This window comes from Arachis ipaensis, chromosome B03, assembly GCF_000816755.2.
Source record: "Arachis ipaensis cultivar K30076 chromosome B03, Araip1.1, whole genome shotgun sequence".
NCBI classification, from domain to species: domain Eukaryota; kingdom Viridiplantae; phylum Streptophyta; class Magnoliopsida; order Fabales; family Fabaceae; genus Arachis; species Arachis ipaensis.
Genome location: NC_029787.2, coordinates 4,108,594 through 4,125,603, shown reverse-complemented (window position 1 = coordinate 4,125,603; position 17,010 = coordinate 4,108,594). Strand labels below are relative to the sequence as shown.

Sequence of the window (17,010 nt, the reverse complement as noted above, 5' to 3'; positions counted from 1 at the left end):
GCAACAGATTAGTCTTTGACTGGTCAGATTGAGATATCCTAACAAGTTAAGATTAATTAAATCATTATTCAGCTAGCTGTGAACTCTGAAGCATAATTCCTAGGAACCATATCAAATATTGACAAAGGTGCTTTTCTTTTCTGTGCATTGGAGCTAGGGGGCAGACAAAATCCGTCAGATAACTAGGTTATCGAAATACCTATGTATCATAATTCTTTTGTTCAAATTGGGGCAGTTAAAGATGAAATGCTTGGATCACTCAAGCGACATATAGTACGAGAAAGCCCAAACTAAAGGAATACTTATGCTAATGACTTTCTGAGGAATTAAAATCCAGAATGAAAATTTACAGTTGAAACTCTACAATAAAGGTTCTGATTCCTACTCAATGCTGTGGTAGAGGCGGTCTCTTTTCCAACATTTCATAATGTAGAACAAAGTTATCCTGCAAGGATTTTTTTTTCATTAGAGGCCAGGGATAAAAGGAAAACAATTAAACATTGGAACACGAGAAATAGTTTTAAGAACACTACGAATACTATTATGTATAAAGCTAACCTTGCGAACAGTTTCAAATGTGTTTGGATCGAAACAGTGATAAGATCCTCTCTCGTATGTGTTCGTTTTAACAAGGGGCTCCATGTTGGGAACTCTTATAAACCAGAAACGATTCTCTTTGTGATAATACCAACCTCTATTGTGCCTGAAAGCAACAACCACCTACCTTGTTAGAAATTATTGATCAGAGGAAAACAATTTAGATTTTAATTCAGGAGTTCCTGCCAATATACGTTTTGCAGTAGGAATACTCAAACTCCGTGACTGATTAACAAAGAAAGGTTAGCAAGTATTGACTGAATTAACCATTAATTGCTCCCAAATTGTAACAATCCCAACATAATTGGGAAATAAGCCCTAACCACAGAAAATAAAATATAAATAACAAAAAAAGGATGAATTGGAGGGTATGTGCATACAGCTCATTTGCAGCATATAATTGTGCTTCGTCTTTGGGCATGCTGCAACCAAGAAAAAAAAGTGGTTAATTATAATACTAAGCAAGCCAATTAGAAACCGAGTAAGATGTAATTGCAAACCTGTAGAATATGTAAAACAATGTTTCCACCGAAAACTTTGAAAAGTAACCTTGCTGCATCATGCAATAAGCAGTAAGCCTAATGAAGGATTTGCAAATAAAGAAATCGATTCAATAGCATAATTTAAAAACCTCACATGTAAAGCAGGGGGCTGCTTTGCGTAATAACATTGTGGCACATTAAACTCTGGATCACCCTTTGCAGGTTCATCAGACCATGGAGACCCAAACGTCTTGTGTAGATTTTCCGATGAATTCAAATTTAATCCAAGTGTAGTAAGATCAATTCCAAGTGCAAGAGATGTCAAGTCTGGATCACTCATCCTGATCACACTTAACAAGCCAAGCAAACCAAATGGATCTGGTGTGGATTGTGCAGTTTGCATAGCTTTCATGCCCTGATCCCGAAACGACTGATTTACGGCTGACATTTGAAGGCGGAACTGCGACTGATTCTGGTGCTGTTGATACTGCTGGAGGATCTGGTCATACTGACCCATACTAGAGACTGTATTTGGAGAATTTAGTGGCCTTAATCCAATCCCAGGAGGTCCACTTGCCTAGAACCAATCCAGAAGTGGTTAGGATGGCTGAAATCTTGCTTCAGAATGAATATTAAAGTCAAGCAAACTAGAGAAAGAACGAGGCTTATTCATTACAACAGCAATTTAGAGAGCATGCAGACCTGCGAATGATAAGTTGAATGTGTAGATGGAAAAATATCTGATCCATGTAGATGGAGAAGATCCTGGTTGTTTACAGATGAAAATGAGACACCACCACTACTCACCGAAGGAGCATGTTGTTGTTGCTGTTGTGTACGATGTGATGAATATGTTCCCCCCAAGCTAAAACCAGCAGACCTCCCCATCTGCATATTACAAGGATAGAATAATAAGTGAGGAATATATATATATATATATAAAGATTTCTTAGTCTTTAAACATGCAACTCACCGGGAAATGTTGAGATTGCATCATTGGTACAGCATTGTCATGAAGCTGTTCTTTCTGGTGCATATCCATAGCATAATCAGCATTGCCACCTGTAAAAATAAATAATATAATATGGTTACTGAATTAAAGATCTGCGAACTAAGGTAACCAAAAATAAGGAGAATCACTAAGTTGTCATTTAATCAAAGCAATCAAAGCTCCAACAGTGTGGCATCACGAATTCGTCTTAAGGAGAATCACTAAGTTGTCATTTACGAGACATTTTAGCATCCTCACTAGATCTATAACCGATCATTTAATCACTTGATGAGATACAAACCAGGAAACCATATGCTTATTTAACACCTTACACGACTTATAATGTCAGAATATAATAAACAAAGCAATAAAACCAAGCACCAAAGGAACTAAGGTAGATATGCACGTAAATCCATCAAACTTTTCAAAAGAGAAAGTGCATAATTCAGTCTATAACTCAACTCTCTAAGAAGAGACTCTTTAAACAACAAATCATAATGCAACTATACAAAAAAACTATTTGATAACATAAAACAGCCAAAATTGCTAGAAAGAAATGCACAACAGCCAATCAGGTCACATATCTTCTCCAGTTACTACACCTTTGAATCCTGGCAAAGCTGGGAAATCTTCATTTTGAATACTAAACTCTTGGTTTTGTTGAACGATGGGACTAAGACCCTGCTTCCGTAAAGAACCTGAGACATGTTTGTACAATAAATCATCATAAAAGAAAGTGGACAAATGTCTCAAATGCAAAGGAAAATTTTCGTTTGCATACCCAATTGTCCTTGAGGCCCTCCAGCAGAACTAGGTCGACTAGTCAGTTGAGGGAAGTCATTCATGTCAAAAGGAGAATTATCACTCGAGTTTACATCATTCAACATACCCATAACATGGCTTTGTGAAAGTGGACCACCAGCATTGGGATAAGAGTTCCCTAGCATTGAAATCACCTGCGGAGATCCTGAATCAAGAAGCTCTTGTCACCACTAAAGAAATACTTCAAAACCTATGGTAAGCTCAAATGAGTATCAATCATAGGAAAAATATTTATGCATTCAACATGCATAAAAACAAATATAAATGATTTCATCAAGCATATTATATACAAATCTAAAACAACCAGCAGTTCTTTAACAGTTTTCAACATGTGGAAGCGAACAATGTGGTTGCATAGAAGAAGGCCAACTAGTTGGACAAGCTGAACCAATGCAAACAGAAAATAAAGTCATCTTCTATATGGCTGCACTTGGACACTCATCATGCACAAAGCAAATGCAATTAGGGGACAGGGGTCACTGCATGAGAACATCTTTGTGGATAAGTATTGCTTCAACACCATTATAATGGACATCCATAAAAATACGTACCTTGTGGAAGCACACCACTCATCAATCGATTCTGTCCCTGTACTCCTAAGCCAGCAGATCCACTGTTTGCACTCAAATGACGGGATGTGAGACCAGGTACAGACAATCCTCCACCAGTCCTTCCAAGGTTCCCCCCTCCAACCATGTTTCCCACAGAACTTGTGATTCGAGGACCTGCATTTCCCAAAATTTGGGATACTCCCAATCCTGGAACAGCATTTCGGTTACCAATTGCAGCGGATGTTGGAAGAATCCCAGGAATAGAACCTCCAACTCCATTTGTGCTACTACTAAATCCAGGGTTTCCTACAACATTTATACCTCCTCTATTGGCAACTCCCGAGTGTCCATGGGCACTTCCATGAGATAGCTGCAAAATTTAATTGAGATAAATGAACCCCTGATAAATTATGTAACAGTAGGAAAAGGATGATAGGAAGAAGAGTTGATATTATGCACAATATTCTATTAACTACTCTACCAATCTATAGTGTAAAGAAACAAACAGATGACATAACAAATACCTGAGATAATGCAACAGGCAGATTGTTGGAACCAAACCTTCCACTAGAAAGGCTACCTGTTTGTTGCTGAACACCACCGGATGGGACACTATTTATTGTTGAGTTTCTTGATGTGAGTGTACCAGGCATGTTGGGTACATTAAAGCTCCCATGAATATTGTGCAGTCCTTGAAGGGATCCTGCACCAAGAACCTAGCAATTATACAACTAAATGGGACGAGAAAATGAATTAATGCCAGCAAAAGCTCCCCACCAGTATGATGAAAGACAGGGGAGGCTGCACCAGACTGACCAGAGAATGAAGTAGCAAAAGACCTCCCAGCACCATCTGGAAGATTTGAAGCAGAACCGTTCAGAGAAGACTGCAAGGAAATCTCAGTTAAAATTTACTTTTGTGATAGACATGTAGTAAAAGGAATAAAATCAAGACATGGGAACCAACATCCTAGGGAAACTGTACTAGACTGGAATTTAAGCACCTTCAAGCTAAACAACATGCATACAAGAAAGCGACTAAGTTCTAACACTCATTAAGTAACAGAAGTTAATCCCCAGTATAAGCCAGCTAATAGTCTGTCTGGTCAATTCCTAATAGAAAAACCCTAGTTTTCCTAATGCAACCAAACAAGCAGTTATTCAAACTATCCGAGAAAATTATAGTAAAAAGATCTGGTAGCCATGACAATGCAAAGTAATAAAAAGGGAAAGAACAAAAATTGAAAATCTTCTCCAAATGACAAAGAACAAAATGGGAAGCATTTCAAGGTATAAGGGAATACATTAAGTAGCCCTGACATTGCTCGAATTTCAACAGGCCAAACTATAAGTCATCCCTTTCCTGAGTCCTCCCCCTTGAACACCAACCTGAAGAGCGTTTTCCTTGCAACAAATCAACACAACCTATAGAGGATAAAAACAATAACTCGTAAGAATGAGCAAACTCTATATTTGTCCATAGGAGACACCAATAACTTACTGAAGCAGAAACCACAGTTAAAACTTAAAACTAATTATCAACACAGGACTGTCATACTAGAAAATAAAGAATCAAGAACAATGACTTAACCAAACACGTGGCAACACTGAAAAGTAACAATACATAAAAGAAATGACAGTGTTGAATGAACACACATTAAAACCAAGAAAATCCGCCAGATTCCTAACCTAAAACACTTAAACCAAGCTCGCAAGCTAAAAACACACTTCCAAATGCACATTAATCAGACATCATCCAAATTGCAGATTCCTCTATCATCTCACATCTTAAATTGAAAACAAAAATAAACCAAACGACAGTTCAATTGACGACAAATAGCTTCAGTTGCACGAACAAGAATTAGCATTAATAGCAGAAAATTAAATTCGAAGCTTAAGCACTGGAACCGTAAGATCTAAAACAGTAAAAATGATGAGTAGCGCAAACGCGAAGATCTAACTTCTAAGAGAATGAAATGAAGGAGTTGTAAGAGAGAGCACAGTAGATCGAAGCTGCGAACGAGTCGACTCGGCGATACCTCAAGGAGCAGATCGGAGCTGCAAGAAGGTTCTGAGTCAAAGAGCGAGTTCGTGAGCCCTAAATCGAAAACCAGAGAGAAAGATAGAAAGCGATAGGTATGAGCGAGAGAGAAAGAGAGAGAAAGGAAGAAGAGAAAACAAGATAGAGAGATAAAAGCTTCGGGTTGGGTTTGGGTTTGAGTTTGGGTTTGTGAAGACAGAGACAAGCGTTTGCGAATTTCTGTGATAAGTGGAAAAACGAAGGGGGAAAAATAAAATTATATATAATATATAATATATATAATTAAATTATTAATAAATTATTTAATTTTAAATTTTAAAATTTGAAAAATTAGAATTAGTATTTAAATCTATTCACGGTTATTCCTAATCTTACTGTAACTTCATATACACGTTCAAAACTCACAGTCATCTTTTCTGATCCTCACCTCGCATCACTTGCTATACCGACGCCACCGCATCCTCCCACCGACACTGTCCTCACCTCTGCTGGTCAGCTCCACGCGTCTCGCCCTCCGACGCTCAGCCTAACGTTGTTGCCGCTTTTTCGCGCTTCTCTCTTCCGAACCGAATTCACTTTCTCCCATTCCTTCAAGCCTCTTCTCATCGATGATACCATGCTCTTCTTCTTCGGATCCAAGCATGGTTAGCTTCTTTGAGATTTGAGCCCTATGCTTCACAACAGTGCCGCTTTCGTCATGCCTAGTCTTTTAAAACTATGTTTCACCCCAATAGTTGTTTCGTCTGTTTATTCATCATCTTCTTCTTCTATTTGAATGATCAATTTATGATGGTCATTTTAGTAGGTATGCGGATAGTTATTTTAATTTTTATATAGATGATTATTTTGCTTGGATTTGGTTTAGTTATATATAATTGAAATATGTTAGATGTTCAATTCATTAGGTCCTTAAGTGGATGGCTATTTTTACTAAGGGTGAGTGGCGTGTGGTAGCGACGGTGAAATGAGATGATTATCGGTGAAATGACTAACGGAATTTTTTAAAAATTTAAAATTTGAAATTGGAGAATTTGAAATTTGAAATTTGATGTGAAATAATTAAATGAGAATTTTTGAAGTTATTATTCATTTTTATTAAACTAAATAATCAACCCATTGTACACATTATCAAGATTTTTCATTGGCTCTCTAGCGAGATTCATAAATATATATTATTTAACTCATTTTTAATATGTATTTTTATGGTAAGAATTAATTTGGTGTCTATTTTTTTGTACACGTTTAGAATGATTGTTAAAAAATTTAATCAAAATTATAAATAATGTATTTGTATTGATTTATTTTTTACTTAAAAGTATGATGATTTGGTGAAAGAAACAAGTATTTGTTATTCCTATTAACGTTATTTTTAACTGTTTTAAAAATATTTTACGTATTAAATTGTGTGAAATATTAAATGTTTATGACTTAATATTTTGTTTTAAGTTATTGTTAAATGTTAATACTAATAGCGTTTGTTGAATACTATATTAACTTTACCTTTAATTTTATAGAAGAACCATTTTTAGAAAGTCAAATTTTGCTTTAAAATTATAGTGTCGTTCAGTGCCATTATGGTAGTATTGAATTTTTTAAGAAACATATACTCATATATTATCGTAGAGGTAAATATCAAATCGGTATTCGAAAGATTTTGACACTAATAAAATAGTACTTGATTTTTGTTATTAACAAAATAGCTCTTGAAAGATTTTAAAATTTGATAAGCGTACCCGCAAGTTCGCCGGAGTACATCTCCGACAAATACAATGCTGACATGGCCACTACGTTTTGATGACATGACAAAAATCCTCTCCAACCCTAATCCTTCTCCTCCCCCTCCTCCCTCCCTAACCCTAATCTCCCGTCTCCAATGCACTTTTTTCCTCCCTAATCCAAAATCTCAGTTTCTAAGCTCTAATTCCCTTCCCTTGCCCCTTTGAACCCTAATTCCCCATTCCCAATGCATTGTCTCACACTCTCAACTCACTCTCCTCCAAAACGGTAGTGGAGCTCAACCTTCTCAGTCTTACAGAACTAGTGTCACCGACACCGCACTGTCGCTATCTCGTCGTCGAGTCTTCTGCGTATGCCAGCGTCGTCTGTCTTCTTCGTCGGCCTCGTCTCCATCACCTCTGCTCGCTGCTCACCGCCAGTTGCTGCTCGTATCTGCTTGCTGCTCGCCCCCAGTTGCTGCCCTGCCTCCTCTGTTTCTGGTGTTCTTCTTCTGACCTTGTCTAAATTTACTTCTTGCTTCGGTGGTGTCTGTATTAAGCTTTATTTTATTTTGATTATTGTACATGAATTTGTTTGCTTTCTCTGAGTTTTATTGTTATTAATATTTTTGAATTATAAATTAATCTAAAAAGTTGGGACAATTCATGATCTGGGACAATTCTATTGATGTTGAGGTTATTGTTGCTGCAAGTGATGGTGTTGAGGAGAGAGAGAGGAGTGTGCGTTGGGAAATGTGGAGTAGTGGAGATTGCTGTTGCTGTTGATGTTGAGATTGTTGTTGCTGTGAGTGGTGGGGTTGAGGGAGGGAGGGGTAGTGTGCATTGGGGAGGGGGAGTGGTGGAGGTTGTTATTGCTATTGATGTTAAGGTTGTTGTTGCTGCGAATGGTGGTGTTGAGGGAGGGAAGGAGGAATTAGGGTTTGGGAGGTGGCTTGCCAGGTCACCAAAATACGGTGGCCATGTCAAGATTGTGCTTGCTGGAGATTTGCTCCGGCGAGCTCGGGGACACACTTGTCAACTTTTAAAATCTTTTAAGGATTATTTTGTTAATAACAAAAGTCAAGTACCATTTTGTCAGCGTTAAAATCTTTCGGATACCGATTTGATATTTACCTCATTATCATATAATATATATTATACAAAGAGCTCATCTCTAAGTTATAATACAAATATGCCAACGAGTCATAATTTAAATGACATAATCTCTCTATTTTCACTTAGATTTTTTGAATTCGAGTCTCACTCTTAATTTAAAAAAAAAATTATAATACACGTATGCAAATACCTACACGAGTGTATTTTTTCAATAGTTAGAGCTTTCCCAGAGAAAAAAAAACGGTTTCTTCAAATGTGTTTTTCTTTGTAGAAAGAAAAGATTTGGGGGTTTATTTTAGATAGAACTTATCATTATAGGAGATCGAGATGGTGGTGGTGGTTGAGACGATGTTCATGGCTGCGGACCTACGGTGGTGGCAGAGTCAATGACGAGTGGTGGAAGAAATAAGAGATATTAGAGTGTATTTAGTTTTTGTTTTTATTTTCTGTATTTTTTGTTTTATAAATTTTTGTTTTATTTTATGAATTCTGTTTTCACCTCTTATTTATTTTTTTTTTTACAAAATTCAAAAAACAAAAATCTACCACAAATAAAAATGCTAAGCGTACCTGATATAGTGGAGCATATTTCTTGGATATTTTGGTGGTCTATACAATTTGTTTAACCATAATGATTAAGGTATAAAACCTTTGCCCTTTTTTTTTTTGGTCTTGAACCTTTCCCTTAAAAAAAAAATCCATACTTTTTCTTTTTGGGAGACAATCCTTACCGAATATAGCAAACCTAACAATTTCTCTATTTTTGGACCGTGAGGCTTTGTAGCTTTGCTCATGGGTGATGGGTCATGGCTCTTATAATAAAATATCTTCTTCCTATTCTTTTTGTATATAAATAATTTCATGACAACATATGTTGAAAGCCCACTCAGAACTCTCAGGAATGATGAAAGGACGGAGAGACCATAACTTGATCCATTGTCAGTTTATCACACTAAAGGAGGCTTATTTGTGCAAAATGATAGTTCACTAAACAGCAATTGACTAACTTGGCCCAAAATAAAGCTATCTCCCAACAACAACAAAACTAACTCGACCAGAAATTTTTCTCTCAACTGGAGAGCAAATTTCTCTCAACTGGAGAGAGTTGGTACAAGCAGGAGTTCTCTGTAAGAGAGATTATGTATCACAAAACACAAAACAACCATTATGAACTAGAACCTGTTTTATCAACACAAAACAACACATACAGAACCTACACACATAACAATATATCTACATTCCGCAACATCCACACACAAGACCATCAGCTTAGCACAGCTTCGAAGACAAGAGCATCAGCAGAGTTAAATTCAGCTAGTATGGCATTGTTCATCAGTGACTCTATAGATGGAAAAATAATAACAATCAGACAGGAAGAGCAAAAAGGTTTCAAGCCGGAGTGCATCAACATAGTTGAAAAAGTCATAACAGATAAAAAGATTAATTTCAAGACAATCAAGAATGCTTTAATGGGAATATGGAGAAACCTGAAAGGATTATTCATCTCTGAAGTGGCACGAAATAAAGTGTTAATAAGCATTGAAGACAAAAGAAGAGGGCAACAGATCTTAAAAGGGGGCCATGGAGTGTAAGGGGCTATCTGATTAATCTAAAACTGTGGACACAAAATGAGTCAATACATGAAGTGGATCATAGCTTTCTAGAATTCTGGGTACAGATTCATGGCTTGCCTTTGGAATACATGAATGTTGAAACAGGCAAATTTATAGGTGAGAGAATGGGGATAGTGGAGGAGGTGGAGGATCCGATCAAAAATAATATTTTGGCAAGGTCTTTTCTCAGAGTGATAGTGGCCATGGAAGTGACGAAGGCATTACCTACTGAATTTTGGATGAGAAGGGATAATCTTTCTGATGCTAGGATTCACTTCAAATACGAAAGATTGCAAGATTCATACTGCTTGAACTGTGGAGTCTTAGGGCATGGAAGAAAAGAGTGCAACAAGGAAAGGGTGACGGCCTCATGGAACTCAGATATGCCTAAATACACCGCAAGAATGGGGGTTAGTCAAGCAAATGCAATACATGTTGTAACGGAGAAGGAGGAGGAACAGTGGAATGCAGGAGAAACAGAGAAAGGAGGGGAGGCACGTGGAAGAACAGAATACAACATGCATGTGGTAGAGCTACAGGAGTCTGCAGCCAGTGGAGTAGGTATTGACCAGGCAAAAAATACTGAGAATAAGGGAGAGAAAAATTCTGGAAGTCAGGAAAGTAGAGAAAAAGTAGGAATGAAAGGAGCGGAGCAGGTGGGAGAAATCCCAAAAAATCAGCTGACTAATGGAGGAAATCAAGGGAAAGAAGATCAGAGACAGATGGGGATATTGGGTAAAGCTACACAGCAACAAAGAGGCAAAGAGGCCAAGTGGAGTATAGACAAAAATGGGTCTGGCCCAAAGAAGGCAGGACAAGACTTAGGAGGCATAAAATTATTTCAAGAAGGAGAGCCCACTAAAAAATGTCCAAGCAATACAGATTATGAAGAAGAAAAAAGCTACTCATGCACTAAAGGCCCAAGCAAGGGTAATACAAGGCTGCCAACGTATACTGGGTATGGGAGTAAAGAAATAATGCAACAAGAAAAAGCTACCGAAATAAAAGGGGCCAAGACAATCAGGGAGTTATTAAGGGAGAAATTTGGGAAGAGAAATGAAGCCAATATAGAACAGAGGATGATTGAGCATATGGAAGTCACAGTAGCGGGAACTAGGAAGGAGACACAAAGTGAAAGCATATGGAATTATAGAAAACATAATATGGAGGAAATGGGAAAGAAGAAAGCCAGGAAAACACAAGTCCATAGAGATGGTAAGGGAAGCTTCTACTTGGTGGAGTTGGCTAGTGAAGATGATGAAGAGCAAAAGCAGCAACACGGTAGGGAGAGTACAGAAAACTGGGAAATTGAATTGGCAAACAAGATGCAATACAAATTAAACATTAAAAGGAAAAGGGATTCGATAGAGAGGCTCATAATTCTGGATTCAGATGAGACAGAGATGGAATAGCAGACCATGATAACGAGAAGCAAAAGGGGCAAAGTTGAGTACAAGACCGAAGGGAGAAGCACCAGAGAACTGACTATCAGAGGTGATCACAGCAACTTTTTTTTTGATATGGCTGAGGAGACGGGCCAACACATGCCCCACCTAGAGCTATGAGTGTTATAAGTTGGAATTGTCGCGGGGTTGCAGCCCCTGCGACAACCTTAGAGGCTCAGAACCTCTGTAGAAAATTTAAACCAGATATTTTGTTCTTGATAGAAACAAGGGCCATGGAAGGTAGAATTATGAAACTTAAAAGGAAGTTACATTTTGAGAAACACTTTTGCATCGAACCCCAGGGCTTGTCCGGTGGTCTATGTCTTTTGTGGAATAAAAATATTGATGTTAATGTTTATGCATGGTCTAATTATTATATAAAAGCTAAAATAAAAAAAGATAATAACTATGACTGGAGCTGCTGTTTTCTGTATGGGAACCCAAAATTTCAACATAGAAAGGCTTAATGGAAGGAATTGTCAGCACATAATAGGTCAACAGATGATCCACAAATATTTATAGGAGATTTTAATGATATTTTAGAACAAGAAGAGAAAATAGGATTGCACCCAAAGCCTCGAAGTCAAATAGAGGAATTTAGAAAGTTTATTAATTATAACGAACTGATGGATGTAGACTTAAAGGGTGGTAGATTCATTTGGTTCGGCAACCCGAGGAATGGATTTGTCACCAGAGAGAGGTTAGATAGAGTCTTGGCAAACTGGGCTTGGCGTATGATATATCAGAATCCTACGTGAACTGCTCTACCGGCAATTAGCTCAGACCATTGTCTGATCCTTCTACAGCTAAAGCCAAAGGGAAAAAGCTCCAAGCAGTTCAAGTATGAGGTTTATTGGGAAAACCATGAAGAATGCAAGGAAATTATCAAAAAAGGATGGAATAATAATGAAAATCAACAAGGAAAATGGGAAGATCTTTCAGGCAAAATAAAGAATTACAAAATTGAATTGAGCAAATGGAGCAAAAAAACTTTTAGAAGAGCAGATAGGAAGATTAATGGGCTGAAGGAAGAGCTAAAGCAGCTTCAGGAAAGAGACCTAACTGAGGAAGTTCAGCAATGTATTATAACTGAAGAAAAAAATTGAAGACTTATGGAGGAGGGAGGAAAAGTAATGGGGCCAATGATCCAGAATCAAATGGTTGACGTGGGGTGATAAAAATACTTCATTCTTTCATGCTTCAACAATACAAAGAAGAGATCGTAACAGAATTGAAAGATTAAAAAACCAAGAGGGACAGTGGATCTGTGGAAACGAGGAGATAATGTCTTTAATTGAAGAACATTTCACAAATCTCTTCACAACAACAGGTGGAAGGAATTTCGAAGAAATCATAAGGAAGATTCCGAGGAGAGTAACTCAACAAATGAACGAGGAGCTACTACGGGACATCACTGATGCAGAAATTAAAGAAGCGGCATTTTCGATGGGTAGCCTAAAGGCTCCAAGTCCAGATGGTTTAAATGGACTCTTTTTTCAAAAGCATTGGGATGTAATTCATAAGGAAGTTATCGTCGTGGTGAAAGAGGTTTTTACAACCGGAACAATGCCAAAGGAAATGGGAGAAACTACAGTTGTGCTTATACCGAAAATCAAACAGCCTGAAAATTTGGGTCAGTTGAGACCAATAAGTTGCTGCAACTTTGTCTACAAGATCATAACAAAGGTAATTGTAATTAGGCTGAGAAAGATACTAGACAAGATAATCTCTCCAATACAAAGTGCATTTGTCGGTAGAAGATACATTCAAGATAATATTTTGATCGTGCAAGAAGTGTTCCACAGCCTTGGAAAAAAGGGGAAAGGAGGATCACAAAGTCTAGCAGTCAAGTTAGATATGAATAAGGCATATGATAGACTAGAGTGGGATTTTTTGGAAATGGTGTTGCAAGCTTTGGGCTTTGATCATAGATGGGTCAATATTGCTATGGAATGTGTAAAAAGTGCCTCTTACATGATTAAAGTAAATGGAAACCTCAGCAAGGTCATTAATTCACAGAGGGGCCTCAGGCAGGGCGACCCACTATCTCCGTATCTTTTCATATTAGCAGCTGAAGTTTTTACCATTCTCATGGAAGAGGCATACAGCAAAGGAGAAATTACAGGTTTCAAGGCAGCACCTAATGCACCTGCCATTACACACCTTTTGTTCGCAGATGATTGTATAGTTTTGGCTGAAGTAAGAGAAGATGAACTTTATCAAATCATACAAATTTTGAATCAGTACACGAAGGCATCGGGACAGATGATAAACTTGGAGAAATCGGGGATTATATTCGGAAGCCAAGTTCCTATACAAACAAGGGTAAATATTGAAGAGATATTAGGAATGCCTACCTGGGAGGAACCAGAAAAATATCTTGGGCTACCGGCACAGTGGGGAAGATCCAAAAATAAAGCACTGACATGGATAGAGGAGAAGGTGATGAACAAGTTAGAAGGCTGGAAAGAAAAATTACTAAATCAGGCGGGTAAAGAAATCTTGATTAAGTCTGTGATACAAGTCATTCCAGCATATGTTATGAATGTTGTGATGTTGCCGAAGAATTTCTGTCAGAGGATTTGTGCAAGAATAGCAAAATTCTGGTGGGCAAGCTCCGAAAAGGAAAAAGGGGTGCATTGGAGGAGTTGGACAAAAATCAGCATGAGCAAAGAGGAGGGAGGCTTGGGGTTCAGGGATATGCAAAGTTAGAAACAGATTAACGGGAATCCTGATGCCACTTGGGTTAAAATACTGAAGAGTATATACTTTTCAGAAATAGATTTTTGGGAAGCGAAGGAGGGGAAAGGAGCATCTTGGGCCTGAAAAAGCATAATACAAGGAAGAGACTTTCTAAGAAGGAAAGGAAGATGGAGTATCGGACAAGGCAAATCAATTAAAGTAAGGGAGGATAACTGGATTATGGGAATGACCAGAATTCAAGCAGCCATAAACACAACGGTGGAAAGAGAGAATGAACAAATTTTTCCACAAAACATAGGAGATATGATTATGAATACACCTATAAGCTTGATCAATAAAGAAGATCGAATAATATGGCCCTACAGATATGATGGAACATACACAGTGAAGACAGGCTATTATGCGGCTAAGATGGAGAAAAGAGAACATGAAACAGGTTCAGCATCATCAAGTACAGATTTGAAGGAACTTTGGAGAGGAATCTGGGGAATGCGAGTCCCAAAAAAAATCAAAATGTTTGCTTGGAGGACTACACATGATATAATTCCAGTAAACTACAACCTTTATAAGAAGAGAATCATAAGAAGCCCTATATGTCAAATTTGTGGAACTGAAGTAGAAACAACGGAGCATGCACTATTACTATGTCCCTGGATGAGGGCTGTGTGGTTTGGAGCTCAAAGTCAATGTATCCCAACACCAGAAAAATGTTACTTCATATGGAGAATGGTTACTAGAGAACATGAGGCAAATTAACAAGGAAGGTAAAGAATCGAAAGAAACTATGATAAGCAAATTGGGATACCTAAGCTGGGAAATTTGGAAATCTAGAAACTGTGCAATTTTTTGGAATAGCAACATAGAACCAATGGCAACGATTACAAAGGCGAGAATTTCGGAAACAAAATTTGTAGAGGCAAATAAAATAGATGAACAGAAGCAGCCATTCACAAACAAAAGAAATAGCATTGAAAATAGAAATCTGTATAGAAGAAGGGTTACCTGGAGGCCGCCAATAGGAGACAGGCTCAAAGCAAATGTTGATGGAGCTTTCAGGAAGGAATCCGGAAAGGGTGCAATAGCTGTTGTAATTAGAGATAATGAAGGAAAGGTGGTAGCAGGATCAGCTGAAATAGTTAGAGCAACATCAAGTCTATCAGTGGAATCAATGGCATTAAGGAGTGCTCTTATTCTAGCAAAAAATTTACAATTGAAAAATATCCTATTTGAATCGGATAGTTTACCTCTCATCCAAGCAGTGAAAGTGAAAGAAACTATCGGTGAGATAGATCCGATTTTGAGGGATATCTATGTCCTGATGGAGGGTATATCAAATAGCGGTTTTACGTGGACACATAGGGAGAGCAATCAACTAGCACACCAAGTGGCAAGCCTTGCAATAAATGGCAGACTGAATCGAAATTGGACCTGGGACCAACCGGTGGAAATAAGAGGGATTGCAAGAAGAGAAGCACGTATTACTTATAAACAGGCCATGACTGAGCAGCAACATTTTCAACACAATTTTCAAGCTCTGCAGATAGTGAGAAGATAGTAATATGACACCTGAAGTGTCGGCACTAAATATCTAAAGACTCTGAACCAATCTTGCATCATGGCATCCTTGGAAGTAGCAAGAATCAGACTTGCGGGAGAAGATGGATTAGAGCTGTGAATCAACTTCAGAATTTTTTTGGTTTGCTGTCTTGGTGCGATGAAGGCGTCATTATTGAGGACACGATTCCTCTGCTGGCTGGAGGTCCTTTAAACGGCTGAAGAAGATGGAGATCCAGCTACACCTCCCCTAGTGTCGCTAATCAGAGATGAATAAGAGTGACTGCCACATATGAATTACAACATACCAGCTATCAGGACAACACAACCAGGAAACTAACTCTTACTGAGCCGGCGGCAACTTACCCGGAGAGGATGACATCTGCCGAAGTCCAAGTGAAGGCGCGCTTCCCGTCTTTGGCTTGGCATTTCAAACAGCGCGAGTTCGAGGGGGACATAGTAGTAGTGATGATAGTGAAGACTCAATAGTAGTGACGATGTTGAAGACCCAAGTGAAAGCTCCGGCGAGTAGATACAGGGAACGAATGGCATGAAGATAAGATTCAAAAGTTTGGGGAAGGAGGATGCATCCAGCGCCGGGTCCAAAATTGGGTCGTGCATAGGGTTGGGAGTTCTGGTTTTCTGTGGTCTGGACTTTTTGTTAGCCTGGAACCTGACCAAAAAAAAAACTAACTCGACCAGGAGCATCTTCAATGCATCGCCTTTCGGCTATCAACTTCACGTGAAGTCGACTGCACCTGAGTTTTCACCTTCAAACAATTATTAGGAAGTTTGAATATTATCTTATATATATAATAACTCATGAATTTTATAACAGATTAGTCATTAACCTATTTATACAAAACGAACAAAAATATTTATCTTGTATCCTATAAATATGTTAAAGTTATAAATTAAAAACATTTTTATTAGAAACACAAAAAAATTAAATTTTCAATACATTTATTTTGTTTACAATAACTGCAGTGTATATACAATAACATACGATATATTTAAGATTATACATAATGATGAGAAATATTTCCTTTATTTTGATTATAATACCCAATAACGATTTCAAAATTTTCAGAAATAAAATAACAATTTGTCCAAGAAGGTATAGCATTGTAGGGTAATCCACAATCTACTTTTAGCTCTTGCCAAGCATACACCTCATTTTTTATGTTCTGCAATAACGAATGAAAATATTTCAATTATTTTTAACTTTTAGGCTTTTAGCGTTGGTGTATGTTATGATGAAGAGAAAAAATTATGAACAGATAAAAAATTATTTTCATAAATAGATAGATATACATTTAACTAAAAAAATATTTTTTTATTAATTTTTAAAATTAATTTACATACTCTTTTTTTTTCTTTT

The 17,010-nt window shown here is 37.6% G+C and overlaps 2 protein-coding genes across 6 annotated transcripts; one reads left to right on the top strand and one right to left on the bottom strand.

Moving 5' to 3' along the window:
- Positions 12-5,722, bottom strand: LOC107629153 (probable NOT transcription complex subunit VIP2). Of its 5 annotated transcripts, none has more exons than XM_016331862.2 (15): positions 5,482-5,722; positions 4,747-4,867; positions 4,221-4,329; positions 3,968-4,146; positions 3,765-3,813; positions 3,444-3,650; positions 2,852-3,037; positions 2,673-2,768; positions 2,053-2,141; positions 1,782-1,967; positions 1,234-1,656; positions 1,098-1,150; positions 978-1,019; positions 559-703; positions 12-445 (listed from the first exon to the last, which is right to left on the bottom strand). In XM_016331862.2, the coding sequence occupies exons 2-15, from the start codon at positions 4,762-4,764 to the stop codon at positions 386-388; spliced, it is 1,842 nt and encodes a 613-aa protein (XP_016187348.1). In that variant the 5' UTR covers positions 4,765-4,867; positions 5,482-5,722; the 3' UTR covers positions 12-385. The 5 variants fall into 5 exon arrangements, with proteins under 5 accessions (XP_016187348.1, XP_016187349.1, XP_016187345.1 ...); XM_016331863.2 differs by having other exon boundaries at positions 4,260-4,329; XM_016331859.2 differs by having other exon boundaries at positions 3,444-3,813; positions 5,404-5,722.
- LOC107632356 lies at positions 14,944-15,630 on the top strand. Its single transcript, XM_016336045.1, has one exon. The coding sequence runs from the start codon at positions 14,944-14,946 to the stop codon at positions 15,628-15,630; it is 687 nt and encodes a 228-aa protein (XP_016191531.1).

What these genes read in the sequence shown, in the direction of transcription:
- LOC107632356 (XM_016336045.1), top strand. Translation starts at nt 14,944, where the DNA reads ATGGCAACGATTACAAAGGCGAGAATTTCGGAAACAAAATTTGTAGAG.
- LOC107629153 (XM_016331859.2), bottom strand. An exon ending in GAGTGGTGTGCTTCCACAAG is followed by an intron (nt 3,038 to 3,443) that starts GTACGTATTTTT and finishes TTCTTGATTCAG; the next exon opens with GATCTCCGCAGGTGATTTCA. An exon ending in ATTCAACTTATCATTCGCAG is followed by an intron (nt 1,657 to 1,781) that starts GTCTGCATGCTC and finishes GATTGGTTCTAG; the next exon opens with GCAAGTGGACCTCCTGGGAT.